Source organism: Salvelinus alpinus, chromosome 9 (genome assembly GCF_045679555.1).
Source record: "Salvelinus alpinus chromosome 9, SLU_Salpinus.1, whole genome shotgun sequence".
NCBI classification, from domain to species: Eukaryota; Metazoa; Chordata; class Actinopteri; order Salmoniformes; family Salmonidae; genus Salvelinus; species Salvelinus alpinus.
In genome coordinates, this window is record NC_092094.1 from 82493796 (window position 1) to 82514098 (window position 20303).

Below are 20303 nucleotides of genomic sequence, written 5' to 3' on the forward strand. Positions count from 1 at the left end.
AAATGTTATAGGTGCATGCCGCCACCTACTGTATTGGCTGTGTATCAGCCTACTATTCTGTAGTGTGAATTTTCCCTACCAGCTAACCCTACACCCATTTCAACCTCATCACCGATAAACGGCCTTCAAGGGTTTTACTGGTGGACTACATACAAAAAGATGTATTATCGCCACCTACTGGTTGGGGTAAAAACAAAGATACTTTAAAGAATAAAAAAATGATATATATATATATATATATATATATATATAAATAAATAAAATACACACACATATATATATATATATATATATATATATATATATACATTTGACTAAGTGAAGGAGTACATTGACTTCTGTTTCGTTTATATATATATATATATATATATATATATATATATATAAACGAAACAGAAGTCAATGTACTCCTTCACTTAGTCAAATGTACTCAGATCTCTACACAGGCTCTGGGGCCTGAGAGGGGAAGCATCTATAGACATTATTCAAGTTTCAATGTCACATGCACAAGTACAGTGAAATTCCTTTCTTGCTAACTCAAAACCCAACAATGCAATAATCAATAACAAAATATTACTAGGAAAATAAAAATAAGAATAGGAAATACAAAGTAAGTAAGCATACTACATACAGGATATATATATATTTTTTAAATCAGTTCCAATAACATATTTACATGTGCAGGGATACTGGAGTAATGGAGGTAGATATGTATAGGGGTAAAGGGACCTAGGAAACAGGATATAAGATAAACAGACTAGCAGCGGCTTGCATGTGAGTGTGTGTGCGTGTGTATAGTCAGTATAAATGTATGTGAATATTATGTGTGAGTGAGCAGATAATGAAGTGAGTGTTTGTGTGTGTGTTGGAGTGACAGTGTGTGTGAGTGTGTAGGGCACTGCATAGAGACAGTGCAAATATTGAAATAAAAGGTAAATAAAGATACAAGGTAAACTCAGTCTGTGTAGCCATTTTGGTAGCTATTTATCAGTCGTATTGCTTGGGGATAGAAGCTGTTCACATCGTCTGATATAGAGGTCCTAGATGGCAGGGAGCTCGGGGGCTGTACCCGCTGTAGCGCCATGCGATCGAGGGCCGTGCTGTTGTCATACCAAGCAGTGATGCAGCCAGTCAATACACTCTCAATGGTACAGCTGTAGAACCTTTTCAGGATTTGAGGGCCCATGCCAAACTTTCTCAACCCCCTGAGAGAAGAGGCACTGTCACTCCTTCTTCACGACTGTGTGTGTGTTTGGACCATTTTAAGTCTTTAGTGATTTGGACCCCGAGGAACTTGAAGCGGTCTAACTGCTCCAGTGCTGCACCACGATCAGCTCCTTGGTTTTGTTGACATTGAGGGGGAGGTTGTTGCTCCAGCACCATACTGCCAGGTCACTGACCTCCTCCCTGTAGGCTGACTCATCATCGCTGGTAATCAGGCCTACCACCGTTCCCTGCAATGTTTCAGCTGGGAAATCCTGGAGATCCAAGAACATTTTAGCCGCTTTCACAGTGATTTCCAGTTTCTTACATTTTTTGTTAGTTTATCCTGTACAATTAATCACCTGTGCAATAAAATCAACCTTCTTCACGATTAATATTTAAGGATCTCTCATCTGACTGACATCGACAGACTGTTGGGTATCATCCACTGCCATAGCTTCATCACCTCTACTTGATGCTTCAACAATTTTCACTGCCTCTGCATAGGAGAGCTTCTCGACAGCCCTGAACCTTGCTACTTTGACCTCTTTCACCTTAACAGGGCACTCAGGGAACTGGAACGTGATTCCCATCATAATTGCAACACAGTGCATCCTCAGACTCTTAAATGATATTCCGTTTGCAAACACATTGAAGTGGCTTTTGTACATAAGCTTGCACCACAAATCCCATATATCCCAGCTTTACATGGGTCGTGGAGAACTTCTTCATTAAACATCAATAATACAGAAAGGCCGGTGAGACATCATTTATCCACCATCTTTGGCTGGAACATGGCATCACTTGCTATCACAGACGTAACATCATTACTTAACTGTTCCAAAAGACAACTGTAGATGGCAGTAATGTTCATCTAAAGAAAACAAGATAAATTCTATTTCCTGCAACGAATCTATGCAATCCCATTCACTACAAACATATGTCCACCTGATAGATTTATTGTCTTAATTGGCGAATTTGTTGTTTCATTATCAGGGACAATAATTCCTGGCTCAAGTGCTAGAGGCGTCAGTATAGACCCTGGTTCGATCCCTGGTTTGATCCCGGGCTGTATCACAACTGGCTGTGATCGGGAGTCCATATGCCGGTGCACAATTGGCCCAGTATCGTTAGGGGAGGGTTTGGCTGGGGTAGGCCGTCATTGTAAATAAGAATGTGTTCTTAACTGACTTGCCTAGTTAAATAAAGGTTACATTTAAAATAAAATAAATACTGGATGATGGTGATGAGGAAGCAGAGTGGATAAGTAGGGAAAACAGACCAAGACTTTTACTACATGACAAATTAGGATAATAGTACATAAAAAAACAAATATTCTGAATAAATTATTTTGGAATAGATATTCAATGGTATAGGCTATTGGTGTAAAAGGCTCTGGGTGTGATGAGAGAGTTCAAAGAGATGCCTGTGCTCAGAACAAGCTGTGTGACATTGAGTTGTGTGAGATTCTAAAAATGATCTCTCCAATAACATCAGTGATCAATGCTGGTTTGGTCATTGGATGGCAAAAGAACATAATTGGACTGCAATGGAATCCTAACCCATAGCATCCAGCACCTATCTATCTGTGGAGAAATAGCGACAAAGTAACACCTATAAATAGGCAGGCCCAACATCCAGTGGGACAGCCTAGAGGAGGAAAAATGCTCTCATATAATCCAGCCATGGATATAATCTAACAGACTCCAAAGATAACCATCCGCCACAGTGTCCCCCTGTCTGACCCGCCTAAAGGGTGTTGAAGGGGGTGGGACAAATAAGGATCTCAGTTTGCTAACTCAACATGACGGGACCCCACTGGATTGACACCTGTTACACACCATGACCCTAAAAGGAGAGAGCTGAGCCAATCAGGGCTCAGCATAGCAGACGGCGGCCAGTCAGACAGCCAGCTCGGAGGAAGGACAGGACTGTCATTACCCTCAGCTGTTCACCAAGTTTAGGGGCTCAGCTCACATACCAGCAGCAGCCTGGTCCACTGACATATACAGTGTTCTACTGACTGGTGGACCAAAGCCTCTCATTCATCTCCTTAAGAAGGCCCAAAAATCTGTTTTTGCCACCATGCATACAAGGAAGGCCCTCATATTGCCATGGTATAAGTGTCTCATACCAGTCAGTGGATTTTATATAATGTGTCTCCTCCCTCAGACACCCATTGACTACTCCACCCACATCAAATGTGTGTCAATAAAAATGCTGTGACACATCTGCTCAATATTTTTAGAGAATTGTATTAAGTTCAATTTCAGTAAATGTCAGAATTGCTTTTCAGTTCTCACAAACTCTGTCCTTAAAACAACACCATAAATCTACATTTACAATGACCAATGCAGCTTTTTGTGTGATCTCAAAAATAATGATTGATCAGAACCATTATTTTAATAATGTCTTATCAAAAGTTTTCAGAATTCTTTGAAAATCCAAATGTAATTTCAAAATGATCTTTATTGTTGTGTAAAAAAAACATGTAAAATAAAAGAAAACCTACAGTGTACAAAACATGAAGAAAACCTGACCAGGTGAATCCAGGTGAAAGCTATGACCCCTTAATGATGTCACTTCTTAAATCCACTTCAATCAGTGTAGATGAAGGGGAGGAGACAGGTTAAAGAAGGAGTTTTAACCTTGAGACATGGACTGTGTATTATTATTTGACCATGCTGGTCATTTATGAACATTTGAACATCTTGGCCATGTTGTTATAATCTCCACCCGGCACAGCCAGAAGAGGACTGGCCACCCCTCATAGCCTGGTTCCTCTCTAGGTTTCTTCCTAGGTTCTGGCCTTTCTAGGGAGTTTTTCCTAGCCACCGTGCTTCTACACCTGCATTGCTTGCTGTTTGGGGTTTTAGGCTGGGTTTCTGTACAGCACTTTGTGACATTAGCTGATGTAAGAAGGGCTTTATAAATACATTTGATTTGTATGTGTGCCATTCAGAGGATGAATTGGAAAAACAAAAGATTGCCTTTGAATGGGGTATGGTAGTAGGTGCCAGGCGCACCAGTTTGAATGTGTCCAGAACTGCAACGCTGCTGGGTTTTTCACACTCAACAGTTTCCTGTGTGTATCAAGAATGGTCCACCACCCAAAGGACATCCAGTCAACTTGACACAACTGTGGGAAGCATCGGAATCAACATGGGCCAGCATCCCTGTGGAACGCTTTCAACACCTTGTAGAGTCCATGCCCTGACGAATTGAGTCTGTTCTGAGGGCAAAAGGGGATGCAACTCAATATTAGGAAGGTGCCCTTAATGTTTTGTCCACTCAGTGTATATGAAGTATTTTAATGAAGAAGACAATTTAAAACTGACCTAACATCATGGCCTGACATTAAGAATACCATTATAACACCCAGACATGTTTTTTTTTAACATTCCCTTTTTTCTAGAACATTCCATTTTCACTTCTCTCATTTTATTTCTAAAGCAGATCAGTCTGGCATTTTTCAGGAAGTATCTCATCATTTTGAGGAGTCTCATCCCACCTGCTCACATACATTTACTTCCAATGTTGTTTTCTTTTTTCTAGCTGCTCTTATTTGGACTTATGTGAACTCCAGGCTCCGCCCCTGATCCCCAGACCTGCTCTTATTTAAGGGGTCCTCTCACTCTCGCCCTTTGTCCCAGTGGAAGCATCAGTCTTGCAATACAACTTGGTGAGTGCATATTACTTGCATATTATTACTACTTTTTTCTATGGAAAACATCCGACTTTGTCGGGACTGGGAGTCCACCTTTTGGTTATTTGAGTACATCTTGACCTGGCACTGACCAGACACAGCTGGTCTCTGGCATTGGATGTAGTTTTTTACCAGGATGAATTCTTTGTAGCTTTATTGAGGAATGAACTAGAAGTACACTTTAAACTGAAGTCACTGCTTATTGGAATGAATTGAGGGTATCGCTCCAAAATAATAAGCAACATTCAGCTATTCAGAGATTTGTGAATGATACATTACTTATCATGAGCTGATTGTGAGGAGGGTGCAGGTAATTATTGTGTAATAACTTGGTAAACAGTTACCGGTACACTGATCAATGCTGGTCTGGTCAGGTACATCTTAAAGTGTCTAATAAATGAAGCCATTATAGGGAGATGGGGTAAGGAGCCATGCTGTAAACAGAGGTGTTACAATGTGCCAACAGCTGCTCTCTGGGTTGGCTCCAACTCTCCCATGCCTGAAATAGCTCCAGATAGGTGTCCATGGAGGTCAATGTGGCACAATGTGTAAGCTGTGTTTGTAGCAGCCAGGGTGTGTAGCTTAAAATAGATAGCTGGTCTTGCCTGCTGTTGCCAATGATATGGCCCTTTTTGGAGCTACCTCTATTGCCCTAAAATGTCATAAGAACCATCATGACAGCTGAGATACAGTATCGGTAGGGGCACAACTTTCACTGGGGACACATTCTGAAATTGCATTTTTGCCTCCCCCCAGTTGTATCATTGGAACGTAATACAAAACAAAACGCATAACGGTGCTTTAGGACCATGCGGACGCCTCCAAATGGTCGGGTAGGCTGTTTGCAGTGTTCATCAGACTAAAAAGATTTATTATAATTATGTCCTCCCCACTTCTAAAACCAAAGTTGCGCCCATGAGTATCAGTAACTTCACAACAAGCTTGGATATATATATTTTTAAAAGCATACATTGGTTAGGATTCTATAGATAGATTAAATACAAGGAATTGATAACATTTTCAAAATACATTTGTCATTTATCAGATGTTCTTCTTCCAAAGCGACTTACAGGAGCAATTAGGGTTAAGTGCCTTGCTCAAGGGCAAATTTTAAGATTTTTCACCTAGTCGGCTCGGGGATTCGAACCAGCCCAATGCTCTTAACCACTACGCTACCTGCCACCAAAATAGTTATAAGACAAGTTGTAAAAATTTCACTGCAGTAGTAAAATAAATACAACTATATTAACCATTGTATGAAAGAGAGAGCAGTATATTATCTTCCAAAAGACACAAAAATGCAGGATATTGAAAAACCTGGATTTGCATGGAGACATTTTCCATGTCAGTACAGTAATAAATTGTCTGTGAACAAAAAACAATTAGGAAAGGCCTGCTTGAAATGCAATCAATGGTTGGGGGGGGGGGGGGGGGTTACAGCTGTTTCCACCACTCATTCTCAACCCTATATCTCTCTGTCACCCACAGACCATACCAGTAAAGCCTAACCATGTGTGACGACGACGAGACTACCGCCCTTGTGTGTGACAATGGCTCTGGCTTGGTCAAGGCTGGATTTGCCGGAGATGACGCTCCCCGTGCTGTCTTCCCTTCCATTGTGGGAAGGCCCCGCCACCAGGTATTGTACTTAGGAAAAACTACCACGACGTAACTGGGGCTGGTATAGATTGTGTCATTGTACAGACAAAGATTTTTAGGGGAGGGGTGTCAAACTGTGTCAAAAAGAGTGCAGTATGTTGCTGTGTCATCTGTCATGTAGGCTCTGATGGTTATAGTGTAATTCCTAAGCTCTCTTTTCTCTTCTCCAGGGTGTGATGGTGGGTATGGGTCAGAAGGACAGCTACGTAGGTGATGAGGCTCAGAGCAAGAGGGGTATCCTGACTCTGAAGTACCCCATCGAGCATGGCATCATCACTAACTGGGACGATATGGAGAAGGTGGGTCCTAGATTACAACATCTTGCACTGACATCAGAGTCTTGGTATGGATTTTGGCACAAGACTAGAAGTAAATACATGCAGCATAACAACATAATAAACAGAGAACTTCAACTCTCTCGTATTCTTGCAGATCTGGCACCACACCTTCTACAATGAGCTGCGTGTTGCCCCTGAGGAGCACCCCACCCTGTTGACAGAGGCTCCCCTGAACCCCAAGGCCAACCGAGAGAAGATGACCCAGGTACTTGTAACTCCTTTATTCCCCCCACTTCAAATCCAGATTATCTGTTAGAAGCAATGCTATGGTTAGCCGTCATGCAAACTTCGGAAATATATCCCTTATTCTTGTGTTATAGATCATGTTTGAGACCTTCAACGTTCCCGCTATGTATGTGGCAATCCAGGCTGTCCTGTCCTTGTACGCCTCCGGTCGTACCACAGGTCAGTATTCCATGACACTGCCTCTTATATGTATCAATATCAACCATGGGTAGTTGCTATATTACTGATACAATATGTAGTTTGCTGTCACACATTAGTGGTCAATATGACAACAGGAGACAACTCAAATCAAGTTGATGCACGTGTTACAATATGTTGAATAAGTGTGCTGTTTAGTTGTCAGAGACAGCTAGATGTATTGTGCCCTGGTTGTCGAGGACGTGTTAAACCCTGTTTAGAAGGGTATGTGGCACACCTGCCATTGATGTCAGCGGCATTGTTAGTTTATGATGTGACAAATGCTTGGAATGATTCCCATATGACAGCCGGCCATTCCTCTGTCAGTCATGTCTGTCTGACTCACTAATGTGCCTTGTCTGCTCCCTATAGGCATTGTGCTGGACTCTGGTGATGGTGTGACCCACAACGTCCCCATCTATGAGGGTTACGCTCTTCCCCATGCCATCATGCGTCTGGATCTGGCTGGTCGCGATCTGACTGACTACCTGATGAAGATCCTGACAGAGCGTGGCTACTCTTTCGTGACCACCGGTAAGGATGTGTAGGAGAGCTAACTGTCAACGAGGTTATGCCTCATTTTTTAGATTATTGTAATTTCTGTGTGATTACAGCAATCTCTTGCTGTGCAGTTGTGTGAAAGTTCTTCATGTCATCCTGTAAACTTGCCCCCCTTAGCTGAGCGTGAGATTGTGCGTGACATCAAGGAGAAGCTGTGCTATGTCGCCCTGGACTTCGAGAATGAGATGGCCACTGCTGCATCCTCCTCCTCCCTGGAGAAGAGCTACGAGCTTCCCGACGGTCAGGTCATTACCATTGGTAATGAGCGTTTCCGTTGCCCAGAGACCCTCTTCCAGCCTTCCTTCATTGGTGAGGCATGCTTATGCATTATACGTTATGGTTGTATTACAAAATGCTATTACAACAACAACAAAATGGTGTGTTCTGTGTCAATTAATGGACGTCTGTAATATCTTCTATCAGGTATGGAGTCCGCTGGTATCCATGAGACCGCCTACAACAGCATCATGAAGTGCGACATTGACATCCGTAAGGACCTGTATGCCAACAATGTGCTGTCTGGTGGTACCACCATGTACCCTGGTATTGCTGACCGTATGCAGAAGGAGATCACAGCGCTGGCCCCCAGCACCATGAAGATCAAGGTGGGGGACAATACCACCATATTAACCTTCTGGATGTCAACCATCAAGTTAATTGAAATGTTCAGGTATGCATATGCAGTGAGTCTACGTGAAACTAAGCAATTCTCTGTACTATGTTCATCTTCTAGATCATTGCTCCCCCTGAGCGCAAGTACTCTGTCTGGATCGGTGGCTCCATCCTGGCTTCCCTATCCACCTTCCAGGCCATGTGGATCAGCAAGCAGGAGTACGATGAGGCAGGCCCCTCCATTGTTCACAGGAAGTGCTTCTAAACAGTCAACCCCCTTCACCCATACATTTGTAATGTGTCATTTACTGTATATACATGTTGTAATAAAATTAGATCCTTGTAACACATTTGTTTTGACTCTTTTCTGCATTGTAGGGTGGCAGGTAGCCTAGCGGGAGAGTGTTGGGCCAGTAATTGAAAGGTTGCTGGATCGAATCCCCGAGCCAACTAGGTGAAAAATCTGTCAATATTCCCTTGAGCAAGGCACTTAACCTTCATAAATTGATCAAGAGTATCTGCTAAATGACTAAAATGTAATTATGATATAGGCCTATTAAGATGCCATACACCAACTTGTAGATCTATATTTTATTCAAATGTAAAAGCACATAGAAGTATTTAATTTAAAAACGTGAATATAGCATAACATTTTTACAGTATTGTTGGTATTCATATTTTACTTGCCATTAGATATGTCTCCACATATTTCTGGCCCAGTTTCTAAACTTTACAGTAGCCTATCTTGAGTCTAGCAATCAAGCTGTTGGCTGTTTGTTTTTTTATTATTGCATAATTTGGACAATCTACATATTTAACAATTTAGGGATATTCAATGCACAGTCAGACTGGTACAGGTACAGTAGTTGCTCAACAGGCACTTATAAAGGCATCTGCATTTCCTTTGTGTGGGTCTTGATATTTGAACCCATTCTAGCCAATCAGAGCGCAATATGTAGAAGCGCTGCCGTTTGAAAGATATGAAAAAATATTTTAGGGAAGCGTAGTCTGCAAGCAATGTAGCTAGCTAGGGCAATTAAGATTAGATAAAAACAAGACAATAGTCATATCGTTTTCGACACATGTATTCAAGTAAATACTATAATATAGATTTAGGCATACTGTACTATAAATTAGCTAGTACAGCTAGCTAGCTATGAGAATCGTTATTGAGCTAACTTTCTAACGTTCGCTACAGCAGGCTAGCTAACTGTTAACAGTAGCGAACGTGGGCATGCTACACAATAATGATAGCGCCTAACAGGGTCGATTCTGCTGGGACTGGATAGTTGGCACAGCGGTTGTTTTTATTTGATGGTCGACCTAGCTAGTTGCAGGTTGTGTCAAAGGATTTGGTTTGTCAAATTAACGTTAGATGGATTGTTTTGAATGAGAAGAAGCGCGTACGCAAAGAGTTGTTGCTGATTGAAAGGAAGGGAAGTGCGGACGTGGGATAGTTAGCTGGCCACTTTTAGCTAGCTGTTATGCTAACGTTAGAGAAGGATACGCATAGATAATCTGCTAGTTGGCTAGGTAAATTGGTAGCTGCGTTGGACATTTTAAGAAGGCACAGTGGAAGTCATTGTTAAAGTGAAAGATGAAGAGCATTGAAAGAAATGTGATGCGTCTGGCTGTTGTGCAACACCTTCGTGCTGTTTATGGGATAAAGACGAAGAATTGGAACAAAAACAAAGCTCACACCAGCTGCAAGTTGACAGTTAACTATTCGGTAAGTCTGTTTTGTTTAGTTTGCAAGCTAGATACACACTAGAAACGTGCACAATGTTAGACTGAATTAGTCAGCTGGATAAGTTCCTTGTTTGTGAACCATCCTGCCTGACTAATTTGCATCATTCGGTGCATTTTCACCAAAGTAGCCCTCATGACTCACAGTTCCATTACATGACACAAGTCATTGTATTAAGGCGTCTTCTGTAGTTAGTTTTTTTGCTACGATCCCCGACGCTCAGGTTGAACATTAACATGCATCACTTGCGGTACAGTTTTGGAAGAAAAATGACCTATCAGCGAGAAATATATATATTAACAAGGTTACATTGATACACACCTTGTTAGTGTTCCCACACATCCATGTCACATTGCAAGTTTATGGAAAACAAGATGCAACCACCTGTGCTAATGAGCTATCTAGCATCCTCTGAACACCTGTGTAAGCGTAACGTTACAGTAACTCGGGGAGTGAAACAGAAGTGTAGTTTTGTTGGATGGAGGCACCCATAACTGTATGTATCTGTGCAAAACTGCTACAGTACAGTAAGTGTAACTTTTTAATTTGAAAGATTATTCCATGCTGATCAAAGATAACGGCCATATGTTTCGAAAGCCATATTGCTAGTGATTTATTATTGACTGTAAAAGTTAAAACGCATCGTTCGGATTGTTGTTCATGTGAGGCAGTCGTGGGCGAGGCTACGGAACCCAAACCGGCTGCGCGCGTGCGCTATCGTGCATACATTTATTTTGTCCCCCTACACCAAAGGCGATCACGACATGCAGGTTAAAATATCAAAACAAACTCTGAACCAATTACATTAAATTTGGGGACAGGTCGAAAAGGATTAAACATGTATGCCTGTATGTATGCATTAGTTAGCTTGCACTTGCTAGCTAATTTGTCCTATTTAGCTAGCTTGCTGTTGCTAGCTAATTTGTCCTGGGATATAAACATTGAGTTGTTATTTTACCTGAAATGCACAGGGTCTTTTATTCCGACAATTAATCCACACATAAAACGACCAACCGAATAATTTCTAGTCATCTCTCCTCCTTCCAGGCTTTTTCATCTTTGAACTTATATGGTGATTGGCATCTACACTTTTACCACTACAACCGGCAAAACATTTCGTCTTTCAATCACCCACGTGGGTATAACCAATGAGGAGATGGCACGTGGGTACCTGCTTCTATAAACCAATGAGGAAATGGGAGAGGCAGGACTTTCAGCGAGATCTGTGTCAGAAATAGAAAGGACTTCTATTTTAGCCCTTGGCAACGCAGACGCTAGTTGGCGTGCGCGAGTAGTGCAATAATTGAATAACATGGATTTCTAAATTTATTTTGCGATGCTCGAGCACGCGAAGTGTCCGGTCTGGTCAGCATATAATGATGGCTGAGAACTGTAGGAAGAAGGCAGAATTCTGCCTGGAATTGTCAAGAGCTAACTTTCACCCAGCCCCATTTGTTAAGCCTATCATTGTAATTCACTTTCATTGTTGATTAATGTTAGTCTGTCTGCCAACCCAAGATGTACTCTTACTGGGTGTAATGTTCAGAGGTAGACTGACTCTGGCAGCCAAATACTCAATCTAAACGTGAATCGAATAAATGTTGTATTCGGCGCACGTGACAAACGTAGATTGGATTTGATTCTCAGTGTAATAGGTTTCTAGAAACATAAAGCACTTTACTTTCATATCATGGCTGCGTGCGAATACCAACCCTATAAAGGTGTCTATCAAAATAAACCCTTTTCGGCAATTATTTCTCTCTGATATGAACAATAAGGTCCTTTGTGCTTCCAAATCCTTACCGCAAGCGATGCATGTTTATGTTCAACCCGAGTGTCAGGGATCTTAAAAATAGGACCCCGTAAAGAATATGTCTTTGTCCAATGACACATAATGACTTATGTGTAATGTAATGGAACTACATGTCGTGATCAAGGGCTAGTCTGTCAGCCAGAACTGAGATGGAGGTTCACTCCCCAACAAGTAATGCTGTTAAGGGGTGGACTAGCCATAGCTATCTAAGATTTATGTTTTTAGCTAGCTAAGTCAATTGTTCCTTGTCTTAAATGTGAGTCCAAAAAATGACAATAGAAGACACATTTGGGTCAGTCTGCCCCCTGTTATGACAAATTCCTAAAGAGGCATACATAATAGCACAGACTGTTTTATTGAGCTTGGTGATGAGAGAGTGGCTCAAGGAATGCTTGCCTTTGGCAGGTAGACTAATTTGATTTAAGGCAATTGGTTTTGTCCATTTAACTCATACATTCTCTCAAATGTACTGGCAGGAAATCTATTAAATAAATGGCACAGGGCTGTGGTAGGATATAGGCTGTTGTTTTTCAAAAGCACATTGAAGCACTTGTTTTCTAGTCTCTCCCTCTAAAATACTTAAGAGAACTGTTTGGCACTTGGCAGGCACAACATACAGCTAGTCTGTATTTGATCAGGTGATGAGTTATAAACTACCGCCTTGGGCAATGGAATGCGTAAATGTTCTAAACCAGTTGTCATTGCCTTCTGCTGAGTAGGGACGATTCACATGTAAAGACTTGAGTGCCCTTTCACAGATATTTCTGTGGTGTGGTTTGATTGATGGGGTACCAAATTGAAGTTTATTAGTGAGTTAGGCCTATATAGGAGGATTAAACCAGTGCCCGTGCAAAGCCTTCCTTATTGAAATCAAACATGAAGTGGAAATAATGACATTTGTTTTTCCAGGTGAAAGTGTTTGGTGTACCGCTGGAGAGCCTTCCGCAGTACAATGTGGAGAATGGCAGTGTACCATGGTAAGATAAACACCTGTCTTAGCTAGAACTTCTACTTCTTTTTAACTCAATATTTTGTTTGTGTTTATTTGTGTGTATTAGTCCAATTATTTGTCCTTTTCATGGTCTGTTTCTCCCACCCCCTTGCTTTCCCAGCTTTCTCATGGATGCGTGCACAAGTCTGCTGGAGCATGTGGATACAGAGGGTTTGTTCAGAAAGTCTGGTTCCATTGTCCGCCTGAAAGCACTCAGGGTGAGTGATGGCTGGAGGTTGACCCTGCTGCAGTTGACCTTGATATGAATAGGGAGGCCCTGGCTGCTGGGATAGTTAAACACAGGGCATCATTGTTTGTTTTTGTCTGGGTAGGCGAAGTTGGATAAGGGTGAGGAGTGCCTGTCCACTGCCCTGCCGTGTGATGTTGCTGGCCTGGTCAAGCAGTTCTTCAGGGAGCTACCAGATCCTGTTCTGCCCACAGAGCTGCATGATGCCTTCCTCAAGGCCCAGCAGCTGCCCACAGAGGAGGAGAGGACCTCTGCCACCCTGCTGCTGTCCTGTGTACTGCCTGACAGAAACATGAGCATCCTACATTACTTCTTCGCCTTCCTCCACAAAGTCTCTCAGAGGTACAATTTCACAAGTTTGTCTCGTAATTAAATAGTATATCTGTACCATTTTGGACTGGGGCAATCATTCTTTCCCACCCTGGTTTTGCTTTGTCTCAGAAGTGGTGTGAATAAGATGGACAGCAGTAACCTGTCTGTGATCCTGGCTCCCAACCTCCTGCACGCTGGAGACGGGGCAGACAAGATGAACGCCAGCACAGAGAAACGCCTCAAGCAACAGGCAGCCGTGGTCCATTGTCTTATAGAACATGCTCTGGATTTCGGTAACAGTTCAAGCTTTGTTATTGTAGTGTCATTAATCAACTGGGGATTAAATGTGATAGTTAAAAGTAAATGTATATAGCTCACAGTTTCTAAATGTGTCTCTGTGGTAGGTGTGGTACCTCAGTTCATCATGGAGAAGATTCCAGCCATGCTGGGCTGCGAGGCTGCTGTTCTCTCCCCTACTCTAGATGGATTAGAGGAGTTAGACACAAACTCTGGGACCAAGAGGAGACACAGGCGCAGTTTAGGAGGTCAGATACACTGGAAAAACTGGGCAGGACATTGCCTGATGTAGAATAAATTTATTCTGTATAACATTTGGTCATTGAAATTATCCAGTGCTGTAGGCTTATCGCTTTCTCAGTAAAGCTCTATTGAATTTCCAAATCTGGAATGTTTTATCTCGCATTTCAGATATGGTCAATGGAGCTCGGAATAAGTTAAAAACAAATAGAACACCCACAAATACTCCCCAGTCGGACGGATATGGTAGGTATTTATTCAGGTTAGGTCACGCCTCCTGCCGTCAAATGAGAGCATACCCCCGTAGCTCTAACACATATTCATCTCATCCAGTTTACAACAAGGAATCAGCTGCTTGACTTTCACAGAAATGAAGAAACTCTTAATTTCAATTTGATCGGAGATTGTTTTCATTAGCTCATATGTAGTGAATGAGTAGCAACACTGTCTTGTTAGCATTTTTTTCCTATTACGTTAAATGATTTGATGCTTGCCCAAATTGTCTTGCCTACTCTTTGCCTGTGTGCTTGTCCATTGGCTTTAATATTCTCCATCAATGCAAATCCAGAATCATCACAAATTATTTCAGTTGACTCTGTTCTGAATCATTTTCATTGGGAAACATAAACCTAAATTCACTCATGATTTTCCCCAGTTTTTTCTTCAACTCCTGTGATAATTACTCCCAACTCCAAGAGAAAACTTCCTTTGGAATCTGGTCAAAGTTATGGCTCCAGCAAGAAACGGAGATCCATCAAAAAGAACCTTGTTTTAGAGTTACTACCTAATGCTCTGTTTGGTGGAAGCTCTACTCCTGTACCAGGTAACACGGCCCTATATAATCAAAATGGGTGACGTACATTTTTTAAAATAAAAATACTAAAAGGAGTGTGCTGAGTGTTCCCTTTCGTTCCTGTTGTTCAGGATACATGGACCCCAGTGCTTCGGAATCCCTGAACTCATCCCAGAATGCATTGTCCTCAATTGGGAGGTCCAGCAGGCAGTGTGCCAGCTCTGCAAGGAGAAAGAGCAAACGACTGAGTCACCGGCATGTTGTCAACAGGTACATACATGCATGTGGTTTATCAAAGGCTATTTCCCAATCCTATGTGGTAATGACGATGCATCCTGTTCCTGTATTCAAACTGATAACGATCTGAAACGCACTAACCTTCTTGAATATTTGTATGTAATTATGTATAATATGTCTAACTTGACAATGGTTGAAACGGTATGCTCACATGTTTTGTCTGTTTTTCAGAGTGGAGTCAGGGAAAGCTGGTTGCTTCTCTCCCAAGGTCACCAAGAAAGAAAACGTTTGTAAGTCCCTGCGCCTGCGCTTCAGCCTGGGCAAGAGCAGCAGAGACCCTGTAAGTTTAGATACCCATGTATGACCTCACACTGATTATCTGGTACTCAAATTGAAGGGAAAGACTGCTCTCAATCCCAGCCTTGTTGACCCCTGTTAGCCTATTGACTTTAATTGTACTAATCAAATATAAATAATGAACAGTTATGCATCAGGGTGCAATTGTAAGGTACAATTTAGCACGGAAGCACTTATTTCTAATATTTTTAGGTTGTATTTTTAGCTTTAATCTTTGGATTAACTACTTACATGTTGTCTGTCGATTTATGGCAGTTTTAGCGTATTCATGTTTACTTTCAATAATGCATGGTGGGTTAATAAATTGAACGGAGCCAATTTTAAGAGATTATTATGAATTTTTCCTATAAGTCAAACATTATTATTTTCATGACGAGAATACCGTTATTTCTGCATGACTGTTCTGTAACATTTGATGGAATGTTTATACTGATTAACTAGTGAACCAAGATGTTTATACTCTCAATTCTAGGATATTAAATATTATTTTTGATTTTTGAAATCTTAACATTTTAAGACTTTTAAAACATTTAATATATTAACCAAATATTATATTTACATAAATGGAACTGTAACCTGGTTTAGGTACGACAGTAATTTTATAGTGCGTCATAATGATGTATATTTGCAATTTAATAAAACATTGACCAAAGCATTTCTTCAGAGTAACTTTTTACCATACTCCAAAGACCCTTAAATTCCAATCCATCAGTCATACATATTAACAACGTTCTAGTGCACGGCTACATCTAGATGCTTCCATCCCAACAATGTCATTTCTCATTCCATGCTGGCGATTCAGAAAGAGGGTTCAGAGTCCATTGGTTGGCGACTTGCCACTCAAGAGTGCACCACCAGTTTTCGTTTCACCAAAGATGCCGAATTTAGCCCGACTGTATTGCGAAACAAGAGCTCGTCGAATGGTGAGTCCATATTTTAAAAACTAACATTATTCTAAATGTACTTTCATAATTAATGTGCTAAGAGTTAAAGTAATGCATGAAATGGATCAGTGTTTGTGTTATACGTTGTCCCTTGAGGGAAGCGCTGTCTGCTACTGCCCACTGTACTCCACAGGCTCCAAGTTCTACAGTAAGTCAGAGGACAACCTGCTGACCTCCCAGTGTGATGACGGCAGTGCCCTCCGGACGCCCTGGAGCGGGGAGACCCCTGACGGGGGTCTTGTCTTGGGCGGGGGCTCCTTCACCGACACACCCATGAACATGTGCCTGAACAACAACTACTACTCTGAGCCTGCCATCGTGTTGGCCAAGCCCCCCATGGTGGCCAGCTTCCCCAAGAAGCTGTGCTGTGGCTCCAGCGCTGAGAGCCTGGAGAGTGAGGGCTCGTTCAGCCAGTCCCAGACCGGGCCCACCTTACTCAAGATCAAAAAAGCCTTCACTGAGTCAGGCAGTGACCTGCAGGCAGTCCCGAGAAACCACAGTGCCCCCTCAGGAGAGGACAAGGCATCACAGCCTGAGAACACTGAAACAGATGCAACTTCTGAATCTGAATCTTCAACACTCAAAGGTGCATCACCAAACAAAGAGAGTTCTAGCATGCCAACACCTCACAGGTGTCTGGCTGATGACCAGAACATCACATTTGGTCAGATCAAGTTTGTTCCTCTGTCTCCCTTGTCTATAGACAGCACCCTGTTTAAAGTGGGAGGGAGTGGCAGTCTGTCAGAGAAGGCCTGTGACCGGTCGCTGTGTGCTGGTGACAGCGGTGACAGATCTGTGGAGGGAGAGGCAAAGACTGTGGCTGACCAGGTGAACTGCAGTAGGCTGATCGATGCCCTGGACATCCAGAGCCCTGCTCACTTCACACGTAGCATGGCCGCTGGGGTCCAGACCACTCCATACAGAGCCTCGGGGCTGGAGTACTTTCAGGAGCTTAACACCCCTCTACCCCCCATGGGTACAGTATCTGTAATGGTAGATGATGATGTGGCTGTGGCATCCCCAGAGCCCAGTACCCATCCCCGGAGGCAGGAGCATCAGCAGGTGGAGCTGCCTTCCCCAGGCACCCTGGAGACCCGCAGGGTGAGGGTGGCAGACCACATCCAGCGCTTCAACAAGCTCGTCCTATATTCACCTAAATCACAGGCCAGAGCAGTCAGGTCCCCTCTCAAGTTCCAGCGTACCCCCGTGCGCCAGTCTGTCCGCAGGATCAACTCTCTGCTGGTGGACAGGAGGCCTGCAGTGGTTGGGAACACCTCCAGCCGAGCCCAGGACACCCCCACCCCTGTGGGGAAGGCTGTCAGCCTGGAGAGTGGCCTGTCTGCTGGGGCTCTGCTCCTGCCTTACCAGTGCCAGGCAGACAACAAGGGAGGACTCACAAATGACAAGGGCTGCTCCACAAAAACCCGCCCTCCTCCTGTCCCACCCAAGAAAACAGCCAGCATCATCCGCAAGCCCAGGAATTGCGCTCTAGGAGACGTGACCAACAAGGTACAACCTAAGGCCAAAGGTGACACACCCATTAAGAACAGCCCAGGAGGTGAAGGTCAGAAGTCTGTGGTGCAGCAGGTGGCTGAGAAGGATGTGTGTTGCTACAGAGGCTCCCCCAGGAACCCCCTCAACGATGGCAGACTGCTGTCAGCCACCAAGCCCATAGACCTCTAGTCTGGTAGAACTGCTCCTTTTACTATGCAGGTCTCCCTATCTGGACATAGACCGTCACTGTATGACTCCAAAACATTCCCCTCTATGTTTTCAGGGTTTAATTTATTTTAATTTCTAGATGCTGTTCTCCGTGAGTTGTGTTTGGGGTGACTGATCTGATGTATGGCACCTTTTTTTACTCTATTGTTGGTAAAAGTGTTTTGCAAATGCATATCAGTGTAATGGAATGAGTTTGTTTGGTAGTCTGTTCGACTAGTGTGAAAGCCAAATGTTCAACGGTTGGGTGTATGGCTGGAAGTTTCCAGATTTCATATTTGCTTTTACTTATCTTTTCATTGAGTTTGTCATTTGGTAAAGGTCTACAAAGCAAACTATTTCCCCTAAAAAACATTTCATGTATTTTCTTTAAAAAATATATATTTTGCATTGGATTAAACATGTGAACCGATCAAGGCACCTTTTGGGCAGATTTATTGATAAAACCTTTCAAGCGGTATTGATTTAATTCACCTCTGCAGTTACAGTCCTAGTATTTCCAATCTCTTCAGAAGTAGTGCATTACCATGGGAATTTTTGTTAAATAGAAAAATAAATCAAAACACTCAGAACACTTGTTTTTTTTTGTTGGGAATAATTCATAATACTGTGTGCATTTGTCTGCACTAATGCTGCAATAGGACATTTTATTATAATTTAGGGAAACAACACCTCGACATCACTACTGGTCCTTAGAGCTTCGTTCCACAAGGGGGTGTACTATAGTCACTTGTTTGGGCAACTGCAATGTAGCATGGGTACTGTATGTAATTTGTCACTACTCAGTGGCAAAACTTGACTATAGGACCTAGGACTTCAGACTGACAAAAAAAATCTTCCCATTTACGTTGTATCAAATCAAGATAATAGCATCGCTTAATACGCCCGACATATCTTCTGTAGTCTGACCGTTCTAGTCAAGGAAGAGCAATGCTTTTTGATGACATTATGAATTAATCAAACAGGCCTGGCCATGCTTCGGGCTGCCGCGCACACAGAGACAACTGGCATTGACACGTGTGACACACAGCATAAAATAATGCGACCAGAAAAACAAACAAAAACTGTTTACACAACCTGTGGTAGCCTAACACCACTATCACACCATCACCAATAGCGACAACAACAGTGTCACATCAAAGGTGACAGGCTTGTGGTGCTGAAACGACAGCAACCTTAATACCTGTGCACTCCATGGCGCTGAAAGAGAGACCGTTTTGGTCAAATACATAGACACGGCTGGTATGGTGACTGCAGTCACACACAGCATCAAATCATGTTAAAGAATATGCAGCCCATTTACTCCCCATGAAATCATAACAATAAGATTCCATTGCAAATATATTTTTATAACGTTCTTCCCCCTAATCGGTGATCTAAAGTTTAAATGCAACAATGTTTCACGATCATTATTTTCAGAAAGATTGCTAACAGCAAGTGAGCCGCAACAACAAAAAATTGCCACTCACCAGGTGATGATTTGTATACTAAGTTTGAAAGTTTATCTTGAAAAGGGTGATGCTAACAAATTAGCAACAACCACTTTGAAGTTGATAATATCCACTGCAGCTGCTGTTGCCATTGTCACACTACTACAACACAAGCTAGCTAACACTGATCACATTTACATGCACACCAATATCCCATTATTATTCAGGATACTGAAATATTCTGTTATTGAGATGCATATAAACACCATACATATCCTGTTTACAATAACCCGAAAAAGCTTGTATCCAGGTTATGAGAAACCCAGATAAGATGCCTGGGATATGCTGATCTTAAAGGGGATACAGTGCCATGTAAACATTTTATCCCGTTTACTGTTTTTTTTTGCGCAGGCTCAGTTTCGCATATCATGGGTGTTGTGTGATGTTTTCATCCGATGTTCAAACAAATCACTTCAAAAAGTAGGCTACCTGTGCATTTCGATCCACTATAATTCCATAATTTATTTGACAGATACTCTGTACTGGACTGTATAGCCTACTGGCTACTTTCACCCCTAATTTAGACAAGTTTCTGCTTATAATTTCTGACATTTGGTGGGCCATATTATAATTTTTTACATTTGGGAGGCCATTTGTTTATCAGCTATAGTTAG

General features: G+C 42.3%; 2 protein-coding genes across 4 annotated transcripts; both read left to right on the plus strand.

Annotated features, from left to right (window-relative positions):
- The first annotated feature begins 4758 nt into the window (after positions 1-4758).
- Positions 4759-8848, plus strand: LOC139530796 (actin, alpha cardiac muscle-like). The gene is made up of 9 exons (XM_071327497.1): positions 4759-4885; positions 6398-6548; positions 6739-6867; positions 7001-7111; positions 7227-7311; positions 7702-7863; positions 8008-8199; positions 8314-8495; positions 8624-8848. Exons 2-9 carry the CDS (start codon positions 6420-6422, stop codon positions 8765-8767), a joined length of 1134 nt encoding a protein of 377 aa, XP_071183598.1. The 5' UTR covers positions 4759-4885; positions 6398-6419; the 3' UTR covers positions 8768-8848.
- Positions 8849-9458: 610 nt separating this feature from the next.
- Positions 9459-18771, plus strand: LOC139530794 (rho GTPase-activating protein 11A-like). 3 transcript variants are annotated; one of them, XM_071327492.1, is made up of 12 exons: positions 9459-10231; positions 12972-13039; positions 13175-13271; positions 13386-13642; positions 13742-13905; positions 14017-14157; positions 14321-14395; positions 14805-14972; positions 15074-15212; positions 15411-15519; positions 16339-16459; positions 16614-18771. In XM_071327492.1, exons 1-12 carry the CDS (start codon positions 10100-10102, stop codon positions 18161-18163), a joined length of 3021 nt encoding a protein of 1006 aa, XP_071183593.1. In that variant the 5' UTR covers positions 9459-10099; the 3' UTR covers positions 18164-18771. The 3 variants fall into 3 exon arrangements, with proteins under 3 accessions (XP_071183593.1, XP_071183594.1, XP_071183595.1); XM_071327493.1 differs by having other exon boundaries at positions 13745-13905; XM_071327494.1 differs by lacking the exon at positions 14321-14395 and having other exon boundaries at positions 9460-10231.
- The last annotated feature ends 1532 nt before the right edge of the window (positions 18772-20303 follow it).